The sequence below is a fragment of the Melanotaenia boesemani genome, chromosome 14, assembly GCF_017639745.1.
Source record: "Melanotaenia boesemani isolate fMelBoe1 chromosome 14, fMelBoe1.pri, whole genome shotgun sequence".
Classification (NCBI taxonomy): domain Eukaryota; kingdom Metazoa; phylum Chordata; class Actinopteri; order Atheriniformes; family Melanotaeniidae; genus Melanotaenia; species Melanotaenia boesemani.
In genome coordinates this window covers 30,200,351-30,228,071 of record NC_055695.1, presented here as the reverse complement: position 1 = coordinate 30,228,071, position 27,721 = coordinate 30,200,351, and the positions used below count along the sequence as shown (strand labels likewise).

General features: G+C 42.6%; 3 protein-coding genes and 2 non-coding genes across 6 annotated transcripts in view; 2 read left to right on the top strand and 3 right to left on the bottom strand.

Moving 5' to 3' along the window:
* rab6ba (RAB6B, member RAS oncogene family a) overlaps positions 1 to 9,384 on the top strand; it is a 70,436-nt gene extending 61,052 nt beyond the window's left edge. For both annotated transcript variants that reach the window (XM_042006894.1, XM_042006895.1), the window contains exon 8: positions 7,682 to 9,384. In XM_042006894.1, the coding sequence (XP_041862828.1) occupies positions 7,682 to 7,746 (65 nt within the window). In that variant the 3' untranslated portion in view covers positions 7,747 to 9,384. The remainder of the gene's footprint in view (positions 1 to 7,681) is intronic.
* A 7,651-nt stretch (positions 9,385 to 17,035) lies between these two features.
* Positions 17,036 to 19,397, bottom strand: im:7152348 (uncharacterized protein LOC559250 homolog). The gene is made up of 4 exons (XM_042006898.1): positions 19,268 to 19,397; positions 18,391 to 18,855; positions 17,945 to 18,049; positions 17,036 to 17,850 (listed from the first exon to the last, which is right to left on the bottom strand). Exons 2-4 carry the CDS (start codon positions 18,750 to 18,752, stop codon positions 17,805 to 17,807), a joined length of 513 nt encoding a protein of 170 aa, XP_041862832.1. The 5' UTR covers positions 18,753 to 18,855; positions 19,268 to 19,397; the 3' UTR covers positions 17,036 to 17,804.
* A 275-nt stretch (positions 19,398 to 19,672) lies between these two features.
* trnap-ugg lies at positions 19,673 to 19,744 on the bottom strand. The gene has a single exon. It is a non-coding gene; the product is annotated as a tRNA-Pro (tRNA).
* A 291-nt stretch (positions 19,745 to 20,035) lies between these two features.
* trnap-cgg lies at positions 20,036 to 20,107 on the bottom strand. Its single transcript has one exon. It is a non-coding gene; the product is annotated as a tRNA-Pro (tRNA).
* Positions 20,108 to 20,428: 321 nt separating this feature from the next.
* Positions 20,429 to 26,632, top strand: cep63 (centrosomal protein 63). The gene is made up of 14 exons (XM_042006864.1): positions 20,429 to 20,712; positions 21,462 to 21,660; positions 21,763 to 21,858; positions 21,982 to 22,065; positions 22,138 to 22,251; positions 22,343 to 22,507; positions 22,854 to 22,999; positions 23,151 to 23,294; positions 23,422 to 23,524; positions 23,625 to 23,822; positions 25,010 to 25,096; positions 25,178 to 25,368; positions 25,441 to 25,738; positions 25,815 to 26,632. Exons 1-14 carry the CDS (start codon positions 20,672 to 20,674, stop codon positions 26,022 to 26,024), a joined length of 2,076 nt encoding a protein of 691 aa, XP_041862798.1. The 5' UTR covers positions 20,429 to 20,671; the 3' UTR covers positions 26,025 to 26,632.
* Positions 26,633 to 27,721: the final 1,089 nt, after the last annotated feature.

The following is a 27,721-nucleotide window of genomic DNA, read 5'->3' as shown; positions in this document are numbered from 1 at the left end:
GCAGCTGTATAGGGCGCTCTGGCCTAGGGGCGACCCTTCGGGAGATGGAGGACGTACCTCTCAAAGGTTGAGAGGGTGACCCAGGTTGAGTGCCTGTAGTCCTCCCCTGAGATGCCGCCCACTGTTTCTGACACCCTGGTGGGGGTGTAGACGGTGCGGATGTGTGACGGCTGCGTGTGTTCAGGCGCTCATCTTTGTTTATGCCTTTTTAGCTGCTCCGTGGTGGTTTTGTGAGCCTGTCATTCGAAGCGTGGTGGGGGTGAACTCGCCGTCGGCCTCCTTTCGGTTGTGGTGGCCGAAAGGGTTTGCTCGTGTGTGGAGTGAGAGATGGTTTGTTTCCCTCACCTTCGGAGGAAGAGGCAAGACTGGGCGTCTTGTCTCCCTCATTTGTAGTTTGGTAGTGTTGTGATTTGTGTGCTAGCTGTGCTGATTGGTAGCCATTGATCAGTAGGACTATTCGAGTGTAAGTAGCAGGATGAGTCCTGCCGGATTGATGTCCCTAGTCGGGGACGGTAGAATAGTCCCAGAAGGTTTGGCGTACCTCCGTGTTCTCTGTGGAGAACATTTTTGGGGCACAGGCTGGGATTGGAGCAACACTGCCAATCGTGTTCGTGTGTTTATTTTGTTTTTGTTTGTTGTGTTTTTGTATTGTGCCAAAATCCTTGAGGATTTTGACACTTTAAGGGGGGTGTGTTACGGCCCCTGCTGTTTGCAGACAGCTGTGGCCGTTTGTGTTTGATTAGGGGCGGCAGAGAGCTGCCCTGAGTGGCCAAGGCCAGCGCCTTTGTCCCCGCCCCTGTGTGACTGGCACCCCTCTGGACCAGCCAGGCTGCAGCCTACGGGGAAGCTCAGGCTGAAAAGGCTGCAGCCGAGGCAGGTCTAGAGGGGGAGAAGCCAGAATGGCTCCGGCCGCTCTCCCCCTCATGTTGTGCACCGGGTGTGTGTGTGTCGCGACCACCTCCCTTTCACAATGGGTGCTTAAGTGTTTAGTTGAGTTAAGTTTACTTTGTGGTTGTGTTAGAGCTGGGCTAGGTTAGCGTTTTATTGTGTTGTGACGACTGTCACTTTAGTTATGGGCCTGTTGCTTTTGTTTGGTTTTAGTTTCCTCACCGAGTTGCGGTTGTGTCTGTGTGTGCACTCGGTGAGTGTTTGGTATAGGTTTTGGTTTGTTTCTTTCTGCAGGTCCGCTAACCCCAGCTCATCTTTATTTTGTTTTACAGGTTGTCCATCACTTTCACGGGAATTGTAAATAAATGTGCTTTTATTTTGAAGTACCTGTCCACGCCGTGTTTCTTTGTTACGCCCTTCCATACCCCTGAGTCGGGTCGTAACAAGTGGGGGCTCGTCCGGGATACTTTCATTGTTCCATCTGGAAGGTTCCCTGGTTTCACGGATTGGGGATAAGGTAGGCCATTTTGTTTTGTGGATGTGGGTGAGAGCTGTTAGCCTCCTTTCAGCTACTTCCGGTGGCGGAAGGGCGCCGATCGGAGGGTTCGCTCCATTTTGAAGTTTGTGGCACCTGGAAGCTGCTAGGGCGGTGACTCCAGTGGGAGTATGTATGCGAGGGTGGTGAGTGCCTGAACTTTAAGCCGCGGCTTTTGCAGGGCGCTCTGGCCTAGGGGCGACCCTTTGTGAAGGAGGACGTACCTCTCGAGAGTCGGGAGGGTGACGCAGGTAAGAGACTGTTTAGTTCATTCCCCTTTGTGGTGGTGAACGTACCTCTCGGGAGTCGGGAGGGTGGCACAGGTAAGCGCCTGTTTAGTTCTCCCCTGTTACACCACTGTATTCCGACACCCTGGTGGGGGTGAAGGTGGCGGGCGGTGGTTTGTGATTGCTGCGTTGTTCAGTCCCCTCTCCTCGTTCGCCATGTGTGTGCTGCTTCTCAGTATAGGGTGCCTATTCTGTGTGTGTGGGGGTGAACTCGCCATCGGCCCCTTTTGCTTTGTGGTGACCGGCTGGTGCTTTGTGTTGTTTGGAGTTTGTGTGTTTTGCGCACTTTGTGGTAGTGGCTGTGTGTTGCCCTACCTTGTTGTGGTGTGTGCGTAAGAGTGAGCTGGCCGTTTTTGTGATTGTGTTTTTGTTTCAAAATCCTTTGAGAGGAGTTTGAAACTTGAGGGGGGGTGTGTTACGGCCCCTGCTGTTTGCAGACAGCTGTGGCCGTTTGTGTTTGATTAGGGGCGGCAGAGAGCTGCCCTGAGTGGCCAAGGCCAGCGCCTTTGTCCCCGCCCCTGTGTGACTGGCACCCCTCTGGACCAGCCAGGCTGCAGCCTACGGGGAAGCTCAGGCTGAAAAGGCTGCAGCCGAGGCAGGTCTAGAGGGGGAGAAGCCAGAATGGCTCCGGCCGCTCTCCCCCTCATGTTGTGCACCGGGTGTGTGTGTGTCGCGACCACCTCCCTTTCACAATGGGTGCTTAAGTGTTTAGTTGAGTTAAGTTTACTTTGTGGTTGTGTTAGAGCTGGGCTAGGTTAGCGTTTTATTGTGTTGTGACGACTGTCACTTTAGTTATGGGCCTGTTGCTTTTGTTTGGTTTTAGTTTCCTCACCGAGTTGCGGTTGTGTCTGTGTGTGCACTCGGTGAGTGTTTGGTATAGGTTTTGGTTTGTTTCTTTCTGCAGGTCCGCTAACCCCAGCTCATCTTTATTTTGTTTTACAGGTTGTCCATCACTTTCACGGGAATTGTAAATAAATGTGCTTTTATTTTGAAGTACCTGTCCACGCCGTGTTTCTTTGTTACGCCCTTCCATACCCCTGAGTCGGGTCGTAACAAGTGGGGGCTCGTCCGGGATACTTTCATTGTTCCATCTGGAAGGTTCCCTGGTTTCACGGATTGGGGATAAGGTAGGCCATTTTGTTTTGTGGATGTGGGTGAGAGCTGTTAGCCTCCTTTCAGCTACTTCCGGTGGCGGAAGGGCGCCGATCGGAGGGTTCGCTCCATTTTGAAGTTTGTGGCACCTGGAAGCTGCTAGGGCGGTGACTCCAGTGGGAGTATGTATGCGAGGGTGGTGAGTGCCTGAACTTTAAGCCGCGGCTTTTGCAGGGCGCTCTGGCCTAGGGGCGACCCTTTGTGAAGGAGGACGTACCTCTCGAGAGTCGGGAGGGTGACGCAGGTAAGAGACTGTTTAGTTCATTCCCCTTTGTGGTGGTGAACGTACCTCTCGGGAGTCGGGAGGGTGGCACAGGTAAGCGCCTGTTTAGTTCTCCCCTGTTACACCACTGTATTCCGACACCCTGGTGGGGGTGAAGGTGGCGGGCGGTGGTTTGTGATTGCTGCGTTGTTCAGTCCCCTCTCCTCGTTCGCCATGTGTGTGCTGCTTCTCAGTATAGGGTGCCTATTCTGTGTGTGTGGGGGTGAACTCGCCATCGGCCCCTTTTGCTTTGTGGTGACCGGCTGGTGCTTTGTGTTGTTTGGAGTTTGTGTGTTTTGCGCACTTTGTGGTAGTGGCTGTGTGTTGCCCTACCTTGTTGTGGTGTGTGCGTAAGAGTGAGCTGGCCGTTTTTGTGATTGTGTTTTTGTTTCAAAATCCTTTGAGAGGAGTTTGAAACTTGAGGGGGGGTGTGTTACGGCTACTGCCAATTGCTGGCTCTATTTGGAGTGGCTGGAGCCGGCACACCTCAATCTCCTCCCTTCTGACTGGTTAACCATCGGACCAATCAGGCTGCAGCTTGGAAGAAGCTCGTGCTGAAAAGGCTGCAGCAGAAGTCAGTCGGGGGGGGAGAGCCAGAATGGCTCAGGCCGCTTTCCCTCCCATGTTGTGCACTGGGTGTGTGTTGTGGTGTTTAAGTTTAATTGTGATTAGTTCTGTGTTGGGCTAGGTTAGCTGGTTATGTTGTGACGACGGTCACCTTAGTTTATGGATCTGCTGCTTTTTATTTGGTTTTAGGTTTCACCCCGAGTTGCAGTTATGTTGTGGGTTGCACTCGGTGGATTTAGGGAGATGTTTGGTTTGTTTCTTTCAGCAGGTCCGCTAACCCCAGCACTTGTTTACTTTGTGTATTTTCCGTTACAGGTTTCATTCACCGTTCACGAGTTTTAATAAAATGTGCTTATTTTAAATTAACCATCTGTCCTCAACGTTTTTATTCTTTGTTACACCCTTCCTCATACCCCTTGTTACGACCCGACTCAGGGGTATGGAAGGACGTAACAAAGAAACACGGCGTGGACAGGTGGTACTTCAAAATAAAAGCACATTTATTTACAATTCCCGTGAAAGTGATGGACAACCTGTAAAACAAAATAAAGATGAGCTGGGGTTAGCAGACCTGCAGAAAGAAACAAACCAAAACCTATACCAAACACTCACCGAGTGCACACACAGACACAACCTCAACTCAGTGAGGAAACTAAAACCAAACAAAAGCAACAGGCCCATAACTAAAGTGACCGTCGTCACAACACAATAAAACGCTAACCTAGCCCAGCTCTAACACAACCACAAAGTAAACTTAACTCAACTAAACACTTAAGCACCCATTGTGAAAGGGAGGTGGTCGCGACACACACACACCCGGTGCACAACATGAGGGGGAGAGCGGCCGGAGCCATTCTGGCTTCTCCCCCTCTAGACCTGCCTCGGCTGCAGCCTTTTCAGCCTGAGCTTCCCCGTAGGCTGCAGCCTGACTGGTCCAGAGGGGTGCCAGTCACACAGGGCCGGGGACAAAGGCGCTGGCCTTGGCCACTCCGGGCAGCGCTCTGCCGCCCCTAATCAAACACAAACGGCCACAGCTGTCTGCAAACAGCAGGGGCCGTAACACTGGACTCCAACGACCTCCACAGTCACCAGATCTCAGTCCAGTAGAGCAACTTTGGGATGTGGTGGAACGGGAGATTCTCATCATGGATGCAGCCGACAAACCTGCAGCAACTGTGTGATGCTGTCATATCAATATGGAGAAAACCTCTGAGGAAGGTTTCCAACACCTTGTTGACTCTATGACACCATTAAGGCAGTTTTGGAGGAAAAAGGAGGTCCAAACTGGTACTAGAAAGTAGACCTGATAAAATGGACGCTGAGATTTTGTAGCACGAGTCACTTTCAGCTTAGGAGAGGCCTAAACTTCTGCTTGGATTATAACTACTTTTTTTTTCTGATACGGGAGATAATGGGTGGGTAGTTTGAGATGGTTGCTATCCCCAACTTGACCACAAGATGGCAGTATTGTTAAACTACTACTTTCAAACAACATGTTAAAGGGACATTTAAGTTTGTATTGTTTTGTTTTGTTTTTCTTTAAGGAGACTTGTGTGAGGTGTTATAGGTATTCAGTGTCTTACCTGCAGCAGACGCTCTCAGTTTGGATAATGAAATGTTTTCCTGACAGACGAGTTAAAGCTAAAATCAAAATGAATTATTACAATTTAAACCAACTCAAACCAGCAGCTAAAGCAAACATGATGTGGTGTTTATATAAACATCAGCATCACAGCTTTTTTACACATGATGTAACAGTACTTGGTATGTTAACGGTTCACTTTGCAACACCGTGGGGCAATGTGATGGTGCAACATGAACATCCCCAGTTCAGCTCTCATATGAACTGCTGTGGGTTTTTTAAGTGTATTATATGGTTAAATAAGTAAATCACTTTTCTGAGCTGCTTTTATCTTGTCTGTCAGGAAGATGAACACAATGCTAAACACAATCCAACTTCTAAGAAAAATATAAACTAGAAGCACTAAGAGAGCGCGTCACTCACCTGAGAAAACCCCCCAAAAGATCCAACAGCCCACCCAGGTACGCACCCTATGCCAGCATCTTTTATGTGTACTTCAAGCTAATATCACTATTTCCATTATCAGGATAGATGCCACATCATGGTGGCATGGTGGTGACGATGGAGGACTTTAAGCTCGTGATTTTCATGCTGCTTGGTTTAAAGTAATCAGAAAACAGTTCATCGAGCAAAGCCAGAGAAGGCTGCTGGCTGCAAGATGCAACGTTTAGGATCAGCGAACTCCCGCTGCTGCCACCATTATTTTCCACAGCTGCGGCTTCGGGGTTTTAAAGATGGAGGGATTGGGACTTGCCTTCCTGACTCTTTCCATAATGTCAAAATTCTGGCCAATAGTGGCCTGCTATCTCAACACGTCATAATTTTCAGCCCCGGCTGCGCACCTTCAGAACCCCGACGGAGTAGGTGCTAAAAGGGTCGCTACTCTCCCCGGGAAAATCCTTGATTTGTAGGGAACACCTGAAATGTGAACACTTGTCACGTTGTCTGAAAATTTAATTAAAATCCGTTCACAACTTATTGAGCAAACAGGCAGACAGACCAACACCTCCAAAAACATGGCCTCCGCCCTAGTGGCAGTAATAAAAAGCCCTCTGAACACAGTATTTATATAGAAAACCACATGCAGGTGCACAGTGGAACATGCTGTTACGGCTGAATGAGTGCACGTCTTCCGCTGCAGCTTCCAGTGCAGCATTTAGTACTGGTTACCCCCCATGGTGTGATATTACTTCCAAAGTTAGTTATGCAAGCAGCACATCACTGGGTTTGCCTCATAAATATGTTGTTTTATTCTAGTATTGTAGAAACTCACTAATTAAATGAGTTTTTCTCACCATTCCTTACACTCCTACACTGGACTGGATGTCTGTGGTGTGAAAATACCTTACAGTTATTCCACTATTGTTAAACAAACACTGCAATCTCAGCTACGTTCAGAAATGTGTACAGAATTTTAAAATGTGTCTCAGTTTCCAGATGACTAACATATTCAGGACTGACAGGACTCATTTGGTTTAGAGATGTTGGCAGCTGACACCAGCTTTCACATTGCAGATGGGAACTGGTCCACCTGGGAACACTGGAGTATGCGCTGTATTCAAACTCTGTCCTTGAGATGGTATCATGTCACGATGACATGCAATCATAAAACATGATAAGACACACACACATGCTGCTGTGTGTGCTGCTGTTGAAACACGTTGCATCCCCTGCATTTGATGGCCATTTGAGAACTACACTGAAGCAGCTTCCAGTCTTATTTGCATACAATATGTAGGCCAGAGTTTTTGTAGCCTCCTCCTTGCAAATGCATAAAGTTCACCAGAAACATGAATAATAAATAAGAGGCTGCAGCTGCTCCACTGTCATATTTACCAGCAGGGAAACATGGAGGCGTTTACAAACACTTCAGTCATGATCTACCTCTTTTGTCTGAAGATCTAGGATGTAGGATTTTAAAAAAATACCCTCGAGGATCCACAGGGAATAGCATCTTATCTGCATCTTAAAAAAAAAAAAAAAAAAAGATCCTGACGTACATCTCAGTAACACCAATATGTAGCAGCTTTAACTCCAGACAGCATCCATCCTCAGTTTATTTCCCTGCTAATACTGGAAGAGAGCCCTTCTTGTTGGGCAGGATATCTTATAAACATTGTCAGGGAAGATTTTTAGGATATTTGACAACCAGCCTCCATAAATATACTAGAATTAAGATTCAAACTGGACTTCAGGGGAAACAATTACTCATTCTTGTCTATATATTTAGATTTGAAGGGAAAGCACCATCTAGTGGAGGGAAGTTGGTACTACAGCCTGTTGAAACTTAAATCTCCAGCTTCTGGATTTGTTCAGCTGAACTAAACAAAATGTAGCTTATGTTTTACAGCTGTTTATCTTCATCATCATCATCATGCTTGTGTTACCTCCTTGACACTGTTCTCCAGTGATTGACATCAAGTTGGACAAACCGCAGGAGCCCCAGACCACTGAAGGCGGCTGCTCCTGTTAATGCTCGCCGTCAGTCCTTTTCAGAACATCATTTACACCACATGCTTGTTAAGTTGCTTCCCATTGGTTAATCTGCAGTTGGTTTTGCACATTGAGATCCTGACGTCTTCACCTGACCACAGGTCCCTGGTTGGAACTAGCAATATGAGAAATTGGGTCCACTTTGTTGACAAAACTGAGAGGGAGAAAAAAAGAAGACAACATAGATAGAAAAAATACCCAAGTTGCGTCTTTTTTATGTTAAAACAGAAGTTTCTTTTTTCTGTAGTTTCTTTTTTGTACTTTTGTATAAATTAAGGGATGGGCCATGGTTTTATGGATGGCGCTGTTGTTGTGGACAAAGAGAAAAAATCTGACCCCGTTCAACCTCAAACACAACAAACTCCTTACCGATCAACGTTTTCAACTACATTTTAGCATCTCAGAGCTAATAACCTGAACATTCACAGCCAGTCACAGCGCTCCCGCCCGTCACCCAGCTGGGATTCATACTTCATGTTTCAGATGCTGCAGGACAAGCCGAACCGTGACATCCAGCGTATCTAATGCATGCCTAGTTGTAAAGCAGAGGTACTGTTTACCTGTGTACACAAGTTTGAAAACATGATAACCTTACACCGGTGACTTGACGCCCTCTTTTTGTTTTGTTTAAGAGCTAAATTTATTTACTTCACAATATTTTTGTTGTGTGTGTATGTGTGTGTGCTTTCTGTAGAGACATTAGGATGCAGTTACACTGAGGGCCACATGTTATCATTATTAGCATATTTCAGCTCCTTTTAAGGCACTTTTTTGTTCATAGACTCCCCCTGCCGTTGCATTGTGGGATAACTGTATTTGTCGGACATCTGCACATGTAAGTCCTCGCTTTGTGTCACAAAGAAAACGGAAAAATCCTGTGTGGTGATCTGCTGAATGCACTCTGTGATCAAACACGCCTGTAACTTTGTAAATCTGTTTCATCCTTGACAACAAAAAAGACTAAATTTGCACATGTAGAGCTTTCAGGTTAATATAAAGTTAGGAGAAGCTTCATTGTAAATGTACAGTCACTTAAGTCAAAGACATGTAATGTGTTTCCACGGAGACGAAGTTTCCTCTGCTGCTTTTGTTTAAACTGACTACTGATGTTGACATTATTGGATGTGGCTGTGTCTAAATTCAGCCTTTCTCTTCCCCGTCTCCTCTCCAGAGTCGGGTATCATAGCGTAGCGGTGGTAAGGTCAGTCAGTGTCGAGAACACTACTTTAGATCCGGCTTGTCTTCGTTGTGAAATCTCTCCTGCACTTTTTACGAACGTGTTATGGATTTAGAGCAACAATGCAAGTCAAAAGAATGTGATTTAAAAATATATATGTATATAATAAAAAACAAAACAAAAATAAAAACAAAATTTACATCCAGAATATCTATGTACTGTACATTCTTAGTACATGGATACTTAATGTGTGTTAGAGTCAAACATGTAGGAATTGTTCACACATTCCCAAATGAAAAGTAGTGAAACTTTCTAACCAACATAATGAGCCAAATAATAATGATGAAAGAGACGGAGTTGGATCAGATACCACAGGGATCTTGACAGGAACACACTTGTGGCTCTGATGATGACAAGTTCAGGTTTGATTCCCCCGACATGTTTTCTGTTGTAAAACAGCAATATTCTGCTCTTCTTACTGACCATTCGGCATGGTAAAGGGTTTTTTTTTAAGACAACTGGTGGTTTTTGTTTAAACAAAGACAAAATGACTGATCGCTACACTGAGAAGCTCATTTGTATTCATAGTGTTAAATATGATGTCCATCCTTATTTCCTGATGGTCCGTTCTTACATTCCCTGTAAATAGACCAAGGCCCGTATTCCTAAAGATTCAGAAAATCCTCTCAGAGAGCTCCTAACTTAGCAAGGATTTTTAACTTGGGAGTGATTCCAGAACATTCCCAGACAACTCTGAGCAAGGGATGGACAGAAACTCCTGTCTTAGTGAGGAGGTGTGGTTGGCCCTGTTTCTAGGTATGAGTCATCATTTCATAAGCTGTGATTGGTTGATCCTAGAAGCTAGACAACAATACACTTTTAGTGATAATGGGCATAAAATGGGTCATCAAATCAAACTAAAACTATCAGTATTCACATGCTAATAGTTTCATTTATTTGCTTACATTTATATTAACGAGGGTAAAATGTCAGTGATTGCTGACCGGCTCATAAGAAGCGGTGTTGGTTGGTGTTCAGATCTACCACAAGCCAGTGAACAGCAGTGAGGAAAAGAACCAGGAAGCCCATCTGGACAGAGGAGCCATGTTTGCTCCTGGCTCAACTGGTCAATGAGCGTAAAAGAAGTAGATTTTACGAACAATCATGATTCCTGCACGATCCAGTCTGTAGCGTTTAATTTACTGTCATCCGGTGTTTGGAGAATATCTCTCTTGCCTTTTCTTTCCGCTATTTTCTCCTCTGCTTAGGGAACTCCTATGCCTCTTAGAATCCTCTTCCCTGCTCTTAACAGATCTCATCTACGGAGCTCTCTTAAGGGCTAAGACTCTTTAGGAAGAACTTTTATCTTTATTAGGATCTACTCTTCACTTTTGGGGGGAAATTCAAAGAAAACATCATGATTCTAAGAGTTTTCTTAGAATTTGGCCGCTAGGAGCAGCTCTGTGCTGAGAATCTTTGGGAATGCGGGTCCATGTCTTGGAGTGTCGGGGGATTGTCTGAGGGGAAATGTGTGTGTGCTGCCTGTGCAGCAGACCTGATCAATCCAGACCTGGTTCTCCATTCACAGTGTACAGAGGTCTAGCATGTCTCTCCAAATGATTAATAAATGCGTCTTATTACCAAATTCTTGCATTTGGCTTTTTATTGATCTCTTAAAGTTTGGGGTTTTAACTATTTTACTAACAGATTATCTTTACTATGTACTCAACTGTTCTCTGCAGCAGTGCTGGTTTAGCCTGTATATACCATATATGATACTCTTAAATATTGTTTTTAAAAATGCATTACTCTCACAACTCAAGTGCAACCCCATTATAAAGAAAGTCTGTACGCTATTTAAAATGTAAAAAACAATGCAATGATTTAAAACCACATTTTTATCATTTCATTAAAAATATGAGCTCATTGTGAATGTGATGGCAGCAACACCTGTGTAAAGGTTAGAAAAGAAACCAAAAAAAAAAAAAGGCTTGAAAAGTAATTTGTACAAAATAAAAAAACACCTCAAGGAGCATTTGACAACTAATCAGGTTAGCTGGCAACAGGTCAGTAACATGATTGGGTATAAAAGGAGCATTTCAGAGAAGCAGAGCAAAGATGGTTCACCAGTCTGAAACAAACTGGCTCTAAAAATTGTGGAATCATTCAAAATCAAAATTAACTTTATTGTTCCACTAGGGGAAGTTTGTCTCAGGCTTTCGCCCCAGCTGCAGCCATGACGTGATGAACAACAATCAAATTCACACACTCACCATCAAACATTAAAGCATACTAACAAATAAAAAAATAGTAATGTCAATTCACAATGATGTGCAATGATGTATAATTTAAAAACTATTAAAAAAAAACACTGTCATAAGGAGCATAAAAATAGATAATATAAAAGAAGACATACATAGATAAAATTATAAAATTAAAATTTGATAAAATAGAATAAAGTAGTCATAAAAAAGCAGGATCCTTGATCCAGTCTGTTTTTTGTTTAAACCCTTAAGTGACGCAGGGTTAAACGAGTATTTAAATCTACTTAACCTGCATCTAGGGGCTCAGTGTCTCCTCCCCGATGCCAGCAGCTCATACTCTCTGTACAAAACATGGGTCATAATGTTAATTTAAAAAATGTTTCTCAAAGTAAAATTTTGAAGTCTTTGAAGATCTCACCATCTACAGTGTATAATATAAAAAATTCAGAGAATCAGGAGGAATCTCTGTGTGCATGGGACCAGGCTGAAAGTCAAGCTGAGTGTTGGTGATCTTGGGGTCCTCAGGCAGCACTGCATTATGGTTCTCTACTGTAAACCACTGCATGGACTAAGAAAGACTTCCAGAAACCACTGTCTGTGAACACAGTTCACCCTGAAGTCCACAAATGCAGGTTAAAGCTCCATCATGCAAAGAAGAAGCCAGATGTGAACAGGATCCAGAAACACCACCGTCTTCTCTGGACCAAAGCTCATTTAAAAGGTTCTGAGGCAAAGTGGAAACCTGTTCTGTGGTCAGATGGATGAAAATGTAAAATTCTTTCTGGAAAGCATGGACAGCGTGTCCTGCAGACTAAAGAGGAGAGGGAGCATCCAGCTTGTTATCAGTGGACAGGTGAAAAGCTGCATCTCTGATGGGATGGGGCTGCATTAGTGCCTATGGCGTGGGCAGCTTCCACATCTGTGAAGCTCCATCAATGCTGAAAAGTACATGGAGGTTTTAGAGCAACATCTGCTCCCATCCAGACAACGTCTCTTTCAGGGAAGACCTTGCAGATTTCAGCAAGACGATGCTGAACCACATCCTGCATCCATCACAACAGCATGGCTTCACAGGAGAAGAGTCCGGCTGCTGAACTGGCCTGCCTGCAGTCCAGACCTTTCACCAGTACACAACATCTGGGGCATCATGGAAGCAGGAATCCAGCAACCAAGGTCCAGAATCCTGCATCAGACCAGAATGGGACAATATTCCTCTCCTAGAACTCCAGCAACTGGTCTCCTCACCTCTCAGATGTTTACAGACAGTTGTTAAAAGAAGCGGTCCTTATCGGCTATTATTATTATTTTAACCGTTATCTCGAGACGAGTTCATTTTCTCATTATCTCAAGGTAACGAACATTTTCTCGTGATAATGGGATAATTTATCTCGTTATCTCGAGAAAACGTTCTGTTTTTTCAAGATGACAAAAGGATGGAGGTGGGCTCAAAAGTAAGTGTGTGACACCTGATTTCATTGATTAAAACAGACCCCATGACAGCTGATGGGAGGGGCTACAGTCATGTTGTAGATGTGTAATTATGTGAATGAGTGATTAGTAAAACTTAACAGTCAGACACGCCAGACTTGATGGAAGTAAAATCAGAGGTATTGATCAGTGGTGGATGTTGTTGGAGCTGATGTAAGCTTGCGTCCGTTGCTGTACTGAGGCATCCTGGTACAGAACAACTCTGTTCCCCCGCGAGCACTGACTGCCCTGCAGAGCTCCTTCAGAGCCAGGCTGCTGCATCCAAAGCATGAAGGAGCACTTGGATGAAGTCAGTGATTCTCCCAGTAGACCACAAACACACTCAATAAAATCCAATTTAATTAATTAATGAACATGCCTAATGTAGCGTTAAGCGTCATTAAACATTAAGGATGTTTAATAAAATTATTAATCCTCATAATTTCATGAAATTATCAGACAAAATATTCTTACTATACCTCGAGGCACCACCACACAGATAGCTTTATCCTAACCTAATGGCTGTGTGGACACCATTAGAGAACTAAATTAATTAATTTAATAAATTAATTAATTCAAGCTAGAAATCAATCAGTTATCAATCAATCAGTCTCAGGACGCTAATAACGTGAATTCTTACGTCGAAGGGACCCATAACATGGTTCAAAGGAGAAGTTCACAATAACCAGACCAGTTTAGGATAAATATGGAATATTTATTACTAAACTAATCATGCATAAATGAAAAGGAAATATGTACAAAGGACTTCGCATGGGAAAATGAATCAAACATTGTAAAATGCAGAATATGGAGTTCAAACCAAAATCTTATTTCAATGTGTAGGAATGAATGAAATGTATGCAAGAAATGAACAAAAGTTAATTAACCTGCGGTGTTAATTAAACTAAGGTTCAGGACTGAAAAAGATCTCTAAATCCTAAACGGAAAAAGGGAAAACTGAATCTCATCTGTTAAACTGGAAGTTTAACTAAGATGTAGAACTACTAGGTCACTGTCAGACAACCAACCATTCTTGAGCAGAAAAGCAGAGAATTGATCTGAGCAGGACTCGTCCGGTTCTGTTTGGATCGAGCCGACTTACGACCGTTGTGGTGACTCTGATGGCAAGTGAGGAAGTTGGCGCAGGTGGTTTGGATCCCGAGCGACTTCCAGAAGGCCAGAAGATGCGTCACGTAGTGGTCCGAAGGTTTGGATCAGGCAGCTCTGCGGATGCGGACTCTCCCGCGGCTCGGCTGGTGGTATCGATGATGGACAGTGAATGACTTGCGGTGATATGGCAAAGATGAAAATGACCAACTTTAGGTCAGTCCAAAAACGAAGAAACTCTGTAGGATCTATTTAGGATCTATATTAAAAGTCCAAAAGGTAAAACTCAAGAAAAGCGAAGTATTAGCTGGAAAAAAGGAATGAGCTACGGAGTCCAAAAAGAGCCAAAAATTGTCAATCATGCATCGGGTATGCAGGCACAAACTTTAGTATCGGTAGTGATGTCCTTCACATCACTGCAAACTTAATTCTCTGGCAGCATCCCTCTCTCTCTTGCGTTCAGACGAAGTCCTAACTCTGAAAGAGAGCCATGTCTGGAGAGAAGGGAACTTGAAGTCCACTTGAAGCGGCGAGGGCCACGGAGGAGGAGAGGAGCCAAAAGGAAGGGAGAAGAGGGCACTAAACTCTTTGTTCTGAGTTTAAAAGTGTTAGTTTGGAGACCCACCCCATGGAAAGGATGGGACCATTATCTTGACCAATAACAGTCTTGTGGGCTGGTTTTGGGTCAGATAGCAGATACAGAGGGGCTGGTCTGATCATGTTGTAAAGAGTTATCAAATTAAACATTTTGTGAATATATCCATATATCCAAGTTATTAAAGCCTTAAATGAGACATCATTAAACCCTCAGTGAATCATTGCAAAGACGATAAAATAGTAAAAAGGTTATATCTCACACAAACACAGTAATAAAGTTTCAGGTCACCAATTAATCAAACTTGTTGATTAAACCTTGTACACAATGATAATGATCATATGCATGCGCATGGTATCAAGATAAAACACACATATATATAATATATCTTATTTTCATCATTCTTACATATTAACAGCTAGTAGGTTTCTGTGTTGGTTCCGTGATGGACCAGGAGCAGCTCCAGCCCCTGATTTTACAGGTTACCAATGAAGCAATAGTGTCAACTACTGAACGAGCACTTGTACATGTTGTGACATGCACAGTTTTTGTCTTGACTCAAATAATGCTCCCGGATCTCAGCTGATGACTAACATGTATGCAAATTTTCACCCCTTCAATTGGCCAAGCCTGGATTAACCCATAAAGGGTTACAGTGTGTATGTGGGCTGTTGCTGCTCAACCAACCACCTGCACCACCAAGACACACACACACACACACAGTGTTGTAAGAATTTGATTTAATGCTCTCAAAAAACACAAAATGTTTCTCATGATTTCAGTAAGAGCTAAAAATTTTTAAAGTATAAGGTTGTGTCCATTTTACATTCCATCATATATATATATATATATATATATATATATATATATATATATATATATATATATATATATATATATATATATATCTTTTCTTTTCTTTTTTTTTTTTTTTTTTTTGGTGTGTGTGTGTTTTTTTTTATCTTCTTGTTTCTCTCTAAGCGGCTGGTTAGCTCAGTTGGCAGAACTCCAGGGTTCGAATCCCCCACTGAACAAATAACACCTTCCAGTTGGGTTCTTAGGACAGAGCCCTTAACCCTACTGCCTGACCATTGTAAATCACTTTGGATAAAAGCATCAGGTAAATGTACTGTAATGTCTCTGTGATGAACAACTAGATTATTTATGAGTAAAATTATATCTTATTCATCCTGTGTGTTGACAATTAAAAGATTTTGTGAAGCATCTCTTCTAATTTATGTGGAATTGAACACATCAAATTTCTTCCACAACCTCATGTAATTACAGCAACCTCTGATTTACGAATTTCATAAAGTTTGTATGAAATCAAATGTTTCAAATGACCCAGTTGTTCAAATTAAGATTAACACAATTTTAGGTAAACAAGTAAGCTCATTTATTTATATATAAAGCTAACTTGTTAGACTTTTAAGCACATTTGCTTTTAACTTCATTCCAAGTAATCTGTGGTTAAGTAGTTTTTACGCTTAAGCTAAGCTATCCTTGCTAGCTTTTAGCAGCACACGTTTCTATTACTTTAGTTTTCACATCCCAACTTCAGCTGCTGTATTTTTATTTTATTTTTGGTAGATATAACAAACAAATTTTCTAAAATGCATAAGTATCAAAATATATTAATATTTGAATACAAATACTAGAAAAAAAAATTAACCACCTAAAGCTAAAGTATGGCTAACTCACCAGCTAGCTATAACTAGCTGCTCTGCTGATTTTTTTTTTTAACAAAAATATATTTCATCATAATATTTATGTTTGGTCACAAAGTCTAATTGGAGTTACGTGTACATACAAGAATGTTTGTAGTTTAATTTCTTGTAGCAGGTTTCTGTGATAAATGGATATTTATATTGCTAACAGCTAACTTGGTGAGTTGGTTTCCTGCCCCATTCACTGTTTGCCACAATCCCATAAAGTTACATGATGTTGATTTTAGTTATAAATAAATAGTTCTATGATTTGTTCAAAATAAAAAGTAAAGCAGCTTTAATTAGACAAACTGAACAATAAACTACAGTGTGGAGAGTTGCACTGAATTTCAGATCTACTTTTTTTTTAGATGTTGCAGATCCTTTAAAGTGTCATGAACCAAAAAGTGTCTATAAAATACACATACTCGAACAGCAGTGTAATATGGCTTGATGGAAATAATTATGAAGAAACAGACTTGCTTCACCTTGTTAGCACATTGTAAAGTGTTTGTCTGGCTGCTGCCTTTATATTCTGTCCATTGTTACCAAATATGAAGCTGTGCCTTACTGGTCATAGACAAGAATCCCTGTACTTTCTGCAGATGTGGTCAGCTTTGGATGCTATTTGCAATGGAATATTTTCTATATGCAAGTCAGATGCAATCACATGATTTAGAAACCTTTTCCACACCTGTATCCCAGTGATCAGCTTTACCAGGACCACACATCAGGAAATATATTGTGAAATTTAAACTCCAATCTTCACAATTACATTGGGAGTGTAAGACTATTTAGCAATAACATAAAGACTACATCAATCAACATATGACTAATGTGTCATTAACTATTAATGGCTGAACCTGTTGTTCACCAAACCAGCGTGACAACAAACTTCTTGTTTCATCCAAAGGCACAAAACACACTGACCTTAATATGACTTAATGCACACATGGTTTTGAATTTGAGTTTAATTCTACTTTCTCTAACAGAAGCACATAAGGTGACAGAGCAGAGACCATTTCTATGACAGCCATCCAGTTTTCTGATATCGCATGTGGAATATTTGCCAGATGCTTGATGAATGGAGATTATAATCCACTTTCATGCTTGAGTGAGTCTTTTGTGGCAGCTTTTTTGTTGTATGTCAGGTCCCGCAGATGTAATATTCACATTATCTCATTCAGAAATCCCCAAGCGGCTTCACTTTTTTCAGTTATTTAAATACTTCATGTTTCATAAAAGATGTCCACAGTAAAGTAGGCGAGTGTCATGTCTGCTTGAAGCTCATGACTGTTTCAGATGAGTCATCTCCTTTAGCCGCATCAACACAAGCAATTAAAATAGAAAAACAACAAAAAATATTTAAAAATAGCTTTATAAAGTACTTTAGTCAACATGCTATCATAAATAAAAACAACAATATATTATGTTCAGCATTAAGCAGGTATAATGAGAAGGAGGCCATCTGTTCAGGGTCTTGGGGTGTTAGTCCCTCTGAGGCAGCTGAACTAAATCCCACAGCACCAGCTGGGGGAATAAATAATGGGGATACCTTTGGCTGGGGACAAAACAAAGTCTTTGACAGGAACACAAATGGATTTTTGCTCCCCAGTGGACTCAGCTCTCCTTGTCGACACACAAAGTTGAGTCTTGTCTCCCGGAAGATCCTGAGAAGTACAAGTCGTCACATCGTTCCAGGGCTAACGCTGCTCGCTTCTATTAAAATGTTTCATCAGTTGAGAGTCGGCGCCAGGATTTCATTTCCCTTTAAAACAAATAAATAAAAAAAGAGAAAAACACGAGTTATTCTTTGACTCCACTCGGCTGTTATTGCCATTCGCAGCAGAGTCAGAACTTACACATCGCTGCCGGGGACGATGCTCTGTCGGTGTTGCTTTGTCAAACTGAATTTCCTGAAGAAGGCAGGCAACCTGAGCTTGGTTCTGGAAGACCTCGAGGAAGCACTAGAAATGAGACAGGACAGAGTTGAACTTGTGCAATAGAAAGCAGCGCTGCAGAGCTGAGGCGCTAACGATAATCTCTGCTTAGCACTGTTGTGTTAATGCCTCGGTATGGTTGGAATTTCCATTCCAGGACTGCTTCCAAATCTGTCTCGTTTTCCATCAGCATTTGTAATGTGAACTTGTGGTGTTTTTGGAAAAAAGCTCCCGCATTTATGTTTGTTTATGTAACGTTTCTAAGTACAGAGAAAGGCACAACATTACTCGAAAGTTAAAATGCCTTGAGACAAAACTAGAAACACGTTTTTCCATGTTAGAATGGTGACGCATGTCTGTTTACTTACCATTCTGCTTGTGATGAGGGCCGCTGTTTAGCCCCCATTCTCTCCTCTTCAACTTTTTGTTTTGCTCCATCACCTTCCTCCTCCTCCTCTTCTTCTGGCTCTGCACTCATGTCCTCAGGTATCTGCTCCCACAGCTTGCTGTTGACCCACAGGGCTTCCTGCAGGCTGAGGCCACGGCCAATGCAGGTCACCCTGCGACACAAGGGGCAGGGCACCGTCAGGAGCTCACCTCTGAACTGTGATATTGTCTCCAGGCACGGGTCACAGAAAGAGTGCCTGCAGTGGAGCATCCGAGGTATCCTGTCCATGCGTGAGTATGGGAAGAGGCAGACGCTACACTCTCCGTCATCACACAGCACCATGGTCAAGATGGATTGTTGGACTAAGTTTCTTTTCGAAGAATAACAAATTCTCTCAGGATGATCTGAGAATCCCAGTGAAGATTTTCCAATGAGGATGTTCAAACTGTTTGAAAACAGGAAAAGTCAAAGTCTGAAGGCTGCAGAAAGTTCAAAATACCCACATTTTATCCCATTATTACCTCAGATGTTACAGCATTTGTATCTAGATGTAAAATTACTCTATGTGTGTGTATATATATATATATATATATATATATATATATATATATATATATATATATATATATATATATAATGTGTGTGTGTGTATGTATATATACTTTTCATATATGCTATTTTTAATGTATTTATTAATATTTAATCATATATTCAAAACTATATGACGTTTATATATAATTCTTCAATTCTCATTAATGTCAATAATAAAAAAATGTCTTGGTGATGCTTAAATAGCCACAAATAAACATTACTATCTGATCTACATAAATTTTTTAATACTAGAACAATCTACTTACAGTTCGCCTTTGCCTGTAACTCAGATATTTGCAGAAAGACTCGGTGTTTCTTCAGGTCCGGTGTCTCTTTCTGATCGTGCTGCTCAGCCTCGCTGCAATAAATAGGGTCAAACAGCCGGCTCGTCTGCCGCCTGTTAGGATTGTCTGCTACGTTTGTGGGGGCGGAACAGAAACCTCTTTTTCTCACAGTCCAAACCCTCCCATCAACAGCTGGGAAAGCAGAGCGCTGGAGACGCTCTTTGTTCAGTGTTTGACGGAAGGTAGGTGGAGAGACTGGTATTAAAAGTTCAAGGTGGAGAGGGTTTAGGAAGAGGGTTTGAACTCTTCAACTGTGAACTTAAGAATGTAAATTTATTTTTGTCTAAGTAAAAAAAGAAAGAAAGTGTTAACAAAGAAAAATAAATTGGGCTCGTCCGGGATTTGAACCCGGGACCTCTCGCACCCAAAGCGAGAATCATACCCCTAGACCAACGAGCCATATAAAGATCAGTGCGTCACTGTGTTGTTATCGTAATACTACTCATGTTTGTTCGATCTTTTTTTCTTTTTTTTTTTATCAGTTATAGATGTAGAAATGACTCGAAGTAAATCTTTTCAAAAATAAATATTCTTTACATAATAATAAAAAACCCTCTCAGAGTAGTTAGCACTACTACAAAATTTAACCGATCTGATAAACAAAATCAAGTTTGTGTCATAAGCAGCGCCTGAAAGAAACACTGAGCACTTCTATGTGTTAAATAGGGATTCAATTTGGTGTAAAATAATGGGCTCGTCCGGGATTTGAACCCGGGACCTCTCGCACCCGAAGCGAGAATCATACCCCTAGACCAACGAGCCACGTGTCCAGTTTTGCCGGTACTTCCCCTTTTACAGTCTACTCTATAAACTCCCCATCACTGCCTACATGCATATTTACCAAACGGGCTGACGATGTTTGAGGATCTACAAAACAATGAAAACACCCGCAGGCAGCAATAACGGGATTCCATCTCAACACTTACAGCGCTGGACATCTGAAAATCAAACTAAACTTCTGTAGATTCACACGTACGTACGTGGAGAGCCACATCTTTTGGTCAAAAATGCTACAGCTTATAGCATGAACGTGATGACGTCATACGTTGGGGTGGAGTTACCGCCTTACACCAGTGAACTCAAAGTAGGAGACTTCCGTGAAGTGTAGCGCGGTTAGAGATGTAAACAAAACTGCTTTGGGCGTACTGAAATAAGCTAATTCTTTTTTATAATGTTAACTAACAGTATCACAAATCTAGGTCGTCTGGCTTAAAGTCACCTTCAGCCTTCCTGTCAGAGTTAGCTTTGTCAACTTAGTGCAGAGGGAGAAGCACGCTAAGGTGTCCATAGAGACAGTACAACAAGGTTTAAAGTTTAGTGAACCAGATGGAGGCTTCTTTGGAATCAATGCAGAATCCCGATTTAAGGTAACTGGACTCTTGTCAGATCTTGTGCTTGCTAATTAACTTCTGAACAACCAGTAAGATCTTGCAGTGGTTTCACCCTTCTGGGTAAATATGGACTTTTTTTTGTCCTTTCAGGTCATTTTTCCTTCAATTTTTGGTAAAAAATTCCGGTCGTGTTGCCCCATGTGGGATGATTTTTATGTATTTATGGTTTTGCAAGAAAGCTTTTCTTTTTAGGAACTTTAAAATTCCTATTTATTTTTTTCTTAAATGCAACAGAACACTAGGGGAAAATTCACTACCCTATATGGACAAAAGAAAGTCATATCCAAAAAAAAAACATTATAGATGATATTTTTTTTAAACCTTTCTGCTCTGATGGCTAAATCAGTTTATTTCCTAATTATTTTTTTTGTAGTAGTTTTCTGGAGAGGAATTTTTGTCCTTTATAATAAACCAAAATGGTAATAGATTTTAAACCTGACACTGCACAAGAAAAATGCATCAGAATAAATTTTGTTACTAATTTCAAAAATTGCCATCATGTCATCAAACTGGCATTCAAAGAGTTAAAATAATTTGAATAATTACATATTCGGTATTTTAAATTAGGACTGAAGTTGATTGAAAGATCTGAGGAAAAAAAGAGGAAAATATTAATCTGTGATGTTTTTATAGCAGCAGTGGAAAAGTAGGACATCAAAGGGACCCACATGGGTCAAATCTTTCTGTTTGTCCTTGGTTCCACGATGTTGTAATAATGGACCTAGATGTCTGTTTGGTCCTTCCAGCTCTGTCCTGTCCTCGTGTGAACCAGAGCTGCAGGAGCTGATGCGACAGATTGACATTATGATCAATCACCAGAAGAGAGAGTGGGAGGCTGAGATCCAGGCTTTAGAGTTGAAGCTGAAGAGTGGAGAACATGAGCTTCTGACCTCAAAGAATGTCATTGAACGGAGGGACCTGGAGGTGAAGCAGACCTCCACCCAAGATTTGAGTCATTAGTTTATCTTGAAGCTTCTGAATCAACAAGACTTAATTTTGCAGTAATGCCTTCTTCCATAATCGTAGATTGGATTACTTCGCAAGCAGCTTGAAGACAACCAGACCGACCGGCAGGAGTTAGTTTCCAAGTACGAGCAACAACTGCAGAAAGTTCGGGAAGAGGTGAGACAGGCTTGCTTTCTCTGCTGAAGTGTTTTCACATTCATTCAACAATACCCTCTCTGTTCTCTTAACAATACTCATACCACAGTTTTAGACAAGCATGAACAACATGTTTTCTTTCAGTTGGATAAATTAAAAAGAAGTTACCACAAGCTTCAGCACAAACAGTTAAAGCGTGGAGGAGCCAAAGAGACGGACCTTTCAAAGGTGAGTTGACTCCATAGAAATCCACCATCTGGTGGTCATGTGTGGGATAATTATCCTAACGTCTTCTTGCAGCAACGTCATCAGCACTCTGCAGACTGGGAGCAGCAACGTGCCCAGTACCAAAAACAGCTGACAACACTGGAGACCCAGAATAAGAACCTGACTGATGAGCTCTCACATGTGAAAGTAGCTGCATATTTTACCTTTAGCATGTTAAAGCAGAGTCGGGCTGTTCAAAGCTGCCAGTCAGGTTGTTTAAACGTGTTATGTTTTCCAGTCCCAGTGGCGAGAGGAGAGGGAGCACAGGCAGTGCTGCTTGGAGGTGCAGCATCTGCAGACTGAGCTGGAGAGAGCTCAGGACACCATGCACTCGCAGGAACTGGAACTGGAGCGCCTCAGACCATTTGAGACATTGTTGGGACAGTACCAGAGAGACCAGCAGGTTAGTAGAGAGACACCAGAGGTAGATAAATGTGATCCCACATTTTTCTGCCTCTTGTCTGAAATGACTCACCCTAAATGAGTGAAGTATATCTTCACAACTACAAGGGCTGTATGTATAATCTTAGTCTCAAAATAAAGCTGAGGCATGTGAGATTACTACGGAAGTATCGGAGTCAAGATATGTGTTAATGTAGAGTCTTTCAGCTGAGTCTTAACCTGCCGATAAAGTAGCAGTAACTTCAGTCCACTTTGGATCTGTTAAAGTTTTAGCTTTGCACAAATATCCGAAACAAACTGAAGTGAAGGAAATAAGATCTGCTGATTAGAGGATGTCCTCTCCACAGCAGCTGTCAGAGGATCGGGAGGAGCTCCGCGCCACGCTGGACTCCCAGGACACATCTGTGCGTAGAACCAGTCTGGAGCGTCAAAGGCTTCTCAATGAAGCTGCCAAACTCAGACAAGTTCTGCAGGCTAAAGATCAAGTCATCCGGTGGGTGGACTGACCAGTGTGCTATGGCGTAGTGCAGCACCACAAACACAAGGGGGCGTGCTATGCCAGCTCGGTGAACAAGATGCAGAAGTGGTCCAGAGAAATGGTTGTAACAGTCCTGTATGGGTTTATTGTTGTCTTCTGTATGCAGCTCTCTGGAGGACTGTCTGGCAGCTCAGGGCTGTGCTGGTGTGGAAACCCTCAGACTGGATCTGGAGCGGACTGCAGCCAAGCTTCAGTGCTCCCAAGCATGTGAGGTCCACCTCAAGGCTGAGCTCGCATGTGTCACAGAGAGGTGAGCAGAGCTGGCTTCGCTCTGAAGTAAAACATAAAAGAGTGTTTATCTGCACAACCAAGGTGATGCGTTTGTTTCTGATGAACCTGAACTTGTCCGTCCACTGGTTTCACCCGCCTGGACTCAGACTGGAGAACCTGAGCAGGCAGAGACGGGATGACTCCAAAACGGAGCAAGAACTGAGAAACCTGAAAGCAGAATGCGACTCAGCTGTTGCTGAGATGAAAAAGGTCAGAATGCAGCAGATCAACTGAACTTCCTTTACAGTTTCATCCGTCCATGTCTGCATAGAATCAGCTTCCCTTTCTTTTCTCTGTATTTGTTACACAGCTCAGAGAGGAGCTTCAGAGGGTCCGGCAGACTCACAGTGGTGAGGTGGAGGGGATGAGGAAGGAGGTGTCGAAGCTGACCAGCGAGCTGCACCAGCGCGACCTCGCTGTCGCCACGCTGAGCAGCTCCTCGTCCAGCATCAGGCAGCAGCTGCTAGGCGAGGTGGAGCGAGCAGAACAGAAAGCAGCCCAGCTCAAAGTGAGTCAAACGCACTGTGGCTCTGAATGATTTAGTTTACTTCTTACGCCCCAACGGGCGGCGATGGAGTTAACATCTGGTTTCTTGGGGTCTGTCATGAATATTCAGACGTGTGAAAGTCCAGGATCTCAGCTAAAAGCTCATTAAAAGCAATTCTGCTACCACCAAACACAGTTAAGACAACAAACAATTAAAAGAGCGAAAGGATTCACCCCCCACGGCACGAACACATACAAACAGCATCTCTGCTGAAAGGTTTCACCAAACTAGAAGCAAAAGAAGCCAAAAACCACTGAAAAGGTCCATTTCCCAGTGTCCTTTTAGAGTAGTTTCCTGTCCAAAATCATTATTTTCTGCCCGGTTTCATGGATTTGTTGACACATATTTCCCTCCTTACCGTTGATGATTGGAAAGACGGATGTAAACATGTTGACTTCAACCGAATTCTACTGGATTCTAATGTTTAAAATTTAAAATCATGCAAATCCACCGATCAAAGCCGGAGTTATGAGAGGATTCCCCTCATAACTCAGCTGTATGTACTCTATTTCCATGTTTATGCACAAATCCACTGTTCTGTTAGCTGTTTCCTCCACTTCTTAGATAAAATGTCATGCCAAAAGAAATACTCCCCTGCAGCAGAAGATTATATTAAAGACAGATTTGTTTCTCAGTGGTCCTCGATCAATGCCAAAATGTACCAAACTGAGCTGAAAAACCTAGCTTAGCTGTGTCTTTACTAAAATCTCTAACTTTGCTCTGTTTCCCTCCAGCACAGATGATGTCCACATGTTGGTTCATGCTTTCCTTTCCTTCTGCAGCAGATTATATGCACATACTATAATATACAAAAAATAAATGAAAAGAAAATCCTTTAGTTCCATCCTCAGTAACTTTAACACAGTTGTATCTGTGGCGATGTTTCCACCTTTAGTGAAGTCTTACAGGTGTTAGTTTTATTTTGATTCTAGGATCACACCATCCCATACTTAAGAAATAATAAATTATTTTTGGGTTTAACATTTTCAAACAGAAACCCCAAGAAGACCCTTCAGGCTGAAGAGGTTAACTGTGGGTTAAGATGAGAGGAATTAGCAGCTGCACTCATCATGACCATGTCTCAGTAAAACAAAACACATTTTATAAAGCTGAATTTAACTTTGTGTGGTGACGTGTTGCGTTACCAGATGATGCAGACGCAGCTGGAAACTCTTCAAACTGAGAACCAACATCTGAAGAGTCTGTTGCAGAGACAGCAGTCTCCTTCACCCGAGGTTGGTGTTTGGATTCTTTCCCAAAAGTGTTTGTAGTCTTTGTGAACGGGATTCAACCCTTCGTCCCTTCTCTCTTCTCAGAGGCGAGATCTACCTTTCGCTTCGCTGAGGGAGAGCCATGTTTCCTCGCCGAGCAGCCTGGAGCTGGAGAATCCTCGGTTACGACACACACTTGCCTCGATGCAGATCTCCAACCAGACATGTCAGGAAAAGTATGAACGAGCTCTGCTCAGCCTGGCCGTAACCGAGCAGCCGCAGCCTCCTAGCAACAGGTAGATGCAATATAAATATGTAAAGATCCAGAACAATTCCAGACCTGATCTTCATGAAACCTGTGGTTACAGGCTTCAGGTGGATTCACAGGCCATGAAGTCTAAACCGCAGGAGAACACCACTCGCCATGAAGGGGAGGTCCAGAGGCTCTTTAAAGAGCTTCAGACTCTGTCTCGGTCCCCAACCCAAGACACCAGGCCTCTCTCCTCCTCCTCCTCCTCCTCCTGCAACAGCAGTGCAAGACCGATTGGGAGAAATTCTGTGACCTCGAGCCCCAACGGATCTGCTGCCGACGGACAAAGTTCAAGCACTGAAGGCTCTCTGATCTCAGGTTCCAGAGACAAAGTGATTCCCTCCCCCTCTTCAGAGGTGAGGCGTCTCCCACATATCTAACCTGTGACTGTACAGTGAAGATTCCTACAGACGTGTTTTATTTTTCTCTCAGCAGCCTTTGTCGGTGTCACCTGCAGGCAGCATGGTGGCTCGTTTCCTGGAGGAAGAGAGGTTGCAGTCTGACGAGCTGCTGCAGAAACTGGACAGCCACATCCACGGTATGAGCGCGAGCATCCTCAGGACAGTGTCCAGGTACCTGGAGAGTGGCTCTGGGTCCGAGACTGACCGGAGAGAGCGGCCAGTGATGGAGCCCCAGCAGTAGACCTGATGATGTTCCTGTGTCTTATCTAACTTTAAAAAATTCAGCTGATGAGCAGGTTTTTTTTAACATGTTCTGCACATTAATTCCGAGCAGGGCAGAATTCATCCATGTGCCAACTGGAGGGGAAGTCATGTAATGATTGAATGTTTATGCAGAAACTCTAGATTTAGTCATCTTGCTGCTAAGAAGTCATCTTAAAGTTTTTTAAATTTGCTTCAACTCCTGTGGAAAGAGACAATAAATAACTGTTCTTAATTCATCAAATAAGCTGGGTTTATATTCTGTCCTCTTCATTGCTGTTTTAGGCTTTCTGTGTTTACACCAGAGATGACTCAGGTACTGAGATTCAGTAGGCAAGCTTTGCTTTCTGAGTTTAACCCATAACACCCTTCTTTTGTGTAGATCTGTTAGGATTTTTAGTTCTTTCTGCTTAGAAATATCTAGAAAGTAGAAACTGATTATGGGAGATGACTTCCAGAAAATGTGATCAGATCACATGTATCTTTCATCATGTGTGTCATATGTGAGCTTCAGTCTGTCTGATTGAGAACGGTGCTGCTGTGGTTGACTTTCATTAAACCTTAAAACTGCAGAAGATTTTTAGCTAAATTTGGTCTACGTGTTTGTTTTATTTCAGTGTAAAACTGCATGTAGAAATCCTTTTAACCCCAGTCAGCATGCAGACACAAATTTTCAGGTCAACCTCAGTTGTCAGATTATGAGGCTAAAATGATGTAAAATGAATGTATGAATAGATGTAGCAGCATGAAGGTCATCCAGAAGAAGAAAGCAGAATTTATTACTAACAAAACTTTGTAGAAATAACACACAGATCAACAGTTACCAAGCCTTTTCTCATCTGCATATCACTCTCTCAAATCTTGGCTTTCAGGAGAAAAAATATTGTTATTGAAACAAACACACAACAGAAACTATTTCCATGTTTTCACTTTTTCCTCATTTCCAGTTATTCCTGCTACTATTTACCTGCTATCCTCACTAAACCAACTCCAGCTCAGCTGCTTTGTGGCGCCACCGTGCATCAGAAACGTCTTCTTGGCTTTATTCCAGCCATAGAGGAGCATTATTTTTCTTCTTTTCACACACACATAGAACTTTCTGCTCACTGGTTGATCTTTGGCTGCTCCTGATTGGACGTTACCGTCAATCTAAGCTCTCTGATTGGTGGAAAGTTTGACAGGACGTGGCTTCATCATAATTTTCAGGTCTAAATAGAGGTCTCTTAGCAACATAGTAGTGATAGTGATCTTTTTATGATCATGTAGATTTACTATATAAAGTCTCTGAATAAACACTACATTTTGGGGCTGGATTGTAAACCTGCTGGAAGGGACATAAATACCTGGAAAACGTCCAGAGATCACCTAAAGGGTAAAATATCCATCACAATTCACCCCACAGAGCTACACACTACCGTTCCTGAGAATCTGTTGACAATATAAGCGATAGTGTTCAGTGCCAGAGATCCTTCAGAGTTTTAAGGGTTAAACCCACCTGCAGAAAAAGCATCAAATATCATCAAACAAATAACCCCTCCTCTTCCAACATCCCCAGCTCCACCAACGTCACCACCACCCACCCTACTGAGGCCCTCCAGCCTGTCTAACCCAGGAATGTGTGCACCATGCCAGCCCCTTCATAAACCTTCCCCTGCGGCCTGCTTTGTCCTCATCATT

Excerpts from the sequence above, each read along its gene's own strand:
- cep63 (XM_042006864.1), top strand. The coding sequence starts at position 20,672 with ATGGAGGCTTCTTTGGAATCAATGCAGAATCCCGATTTAAG. Across the intron at positions 25,097-25,177 it reads AGCAGTCTCCTTCACCCGAG|AGGCGAGATCTACCTTTCGC; the intron begins GTTGGTGTTTGG and ends CTCTCTTCTCAG. Across the intron at positions 25,739-25,814 it reads TTCCCTCCCCCTCTTCAGAG|CAGCCTTTGTCGGTGTCACC; the intron begins GTGAGGCGTCTC and ends TTTTTCTCTCAG.
- im:7152348 (XM_042006898.1), bottom strand. The coding sequence starts at position 18,752 with ATGGTGCTGTGTGATGACGGAGAGTGTAGCGTCTGCCTCTTCCCATAC. Across the intron at positions 18,050-18,390 it reads CCCTCATCACAAGCAGAATG|TGCTTCCTCGAGGTCTTCCA; the intron begins GTAAGTAAACAG and ends TCTCATTTCTAG. Across the intron at positions 17,851-17,944 it reads ATCGTCCCCGGCAGCGATGT|GGAAATGAAATCCTGGCGCC; the intron begins GTAAGTTCTGAC and ends TTTGTTTTAAAG.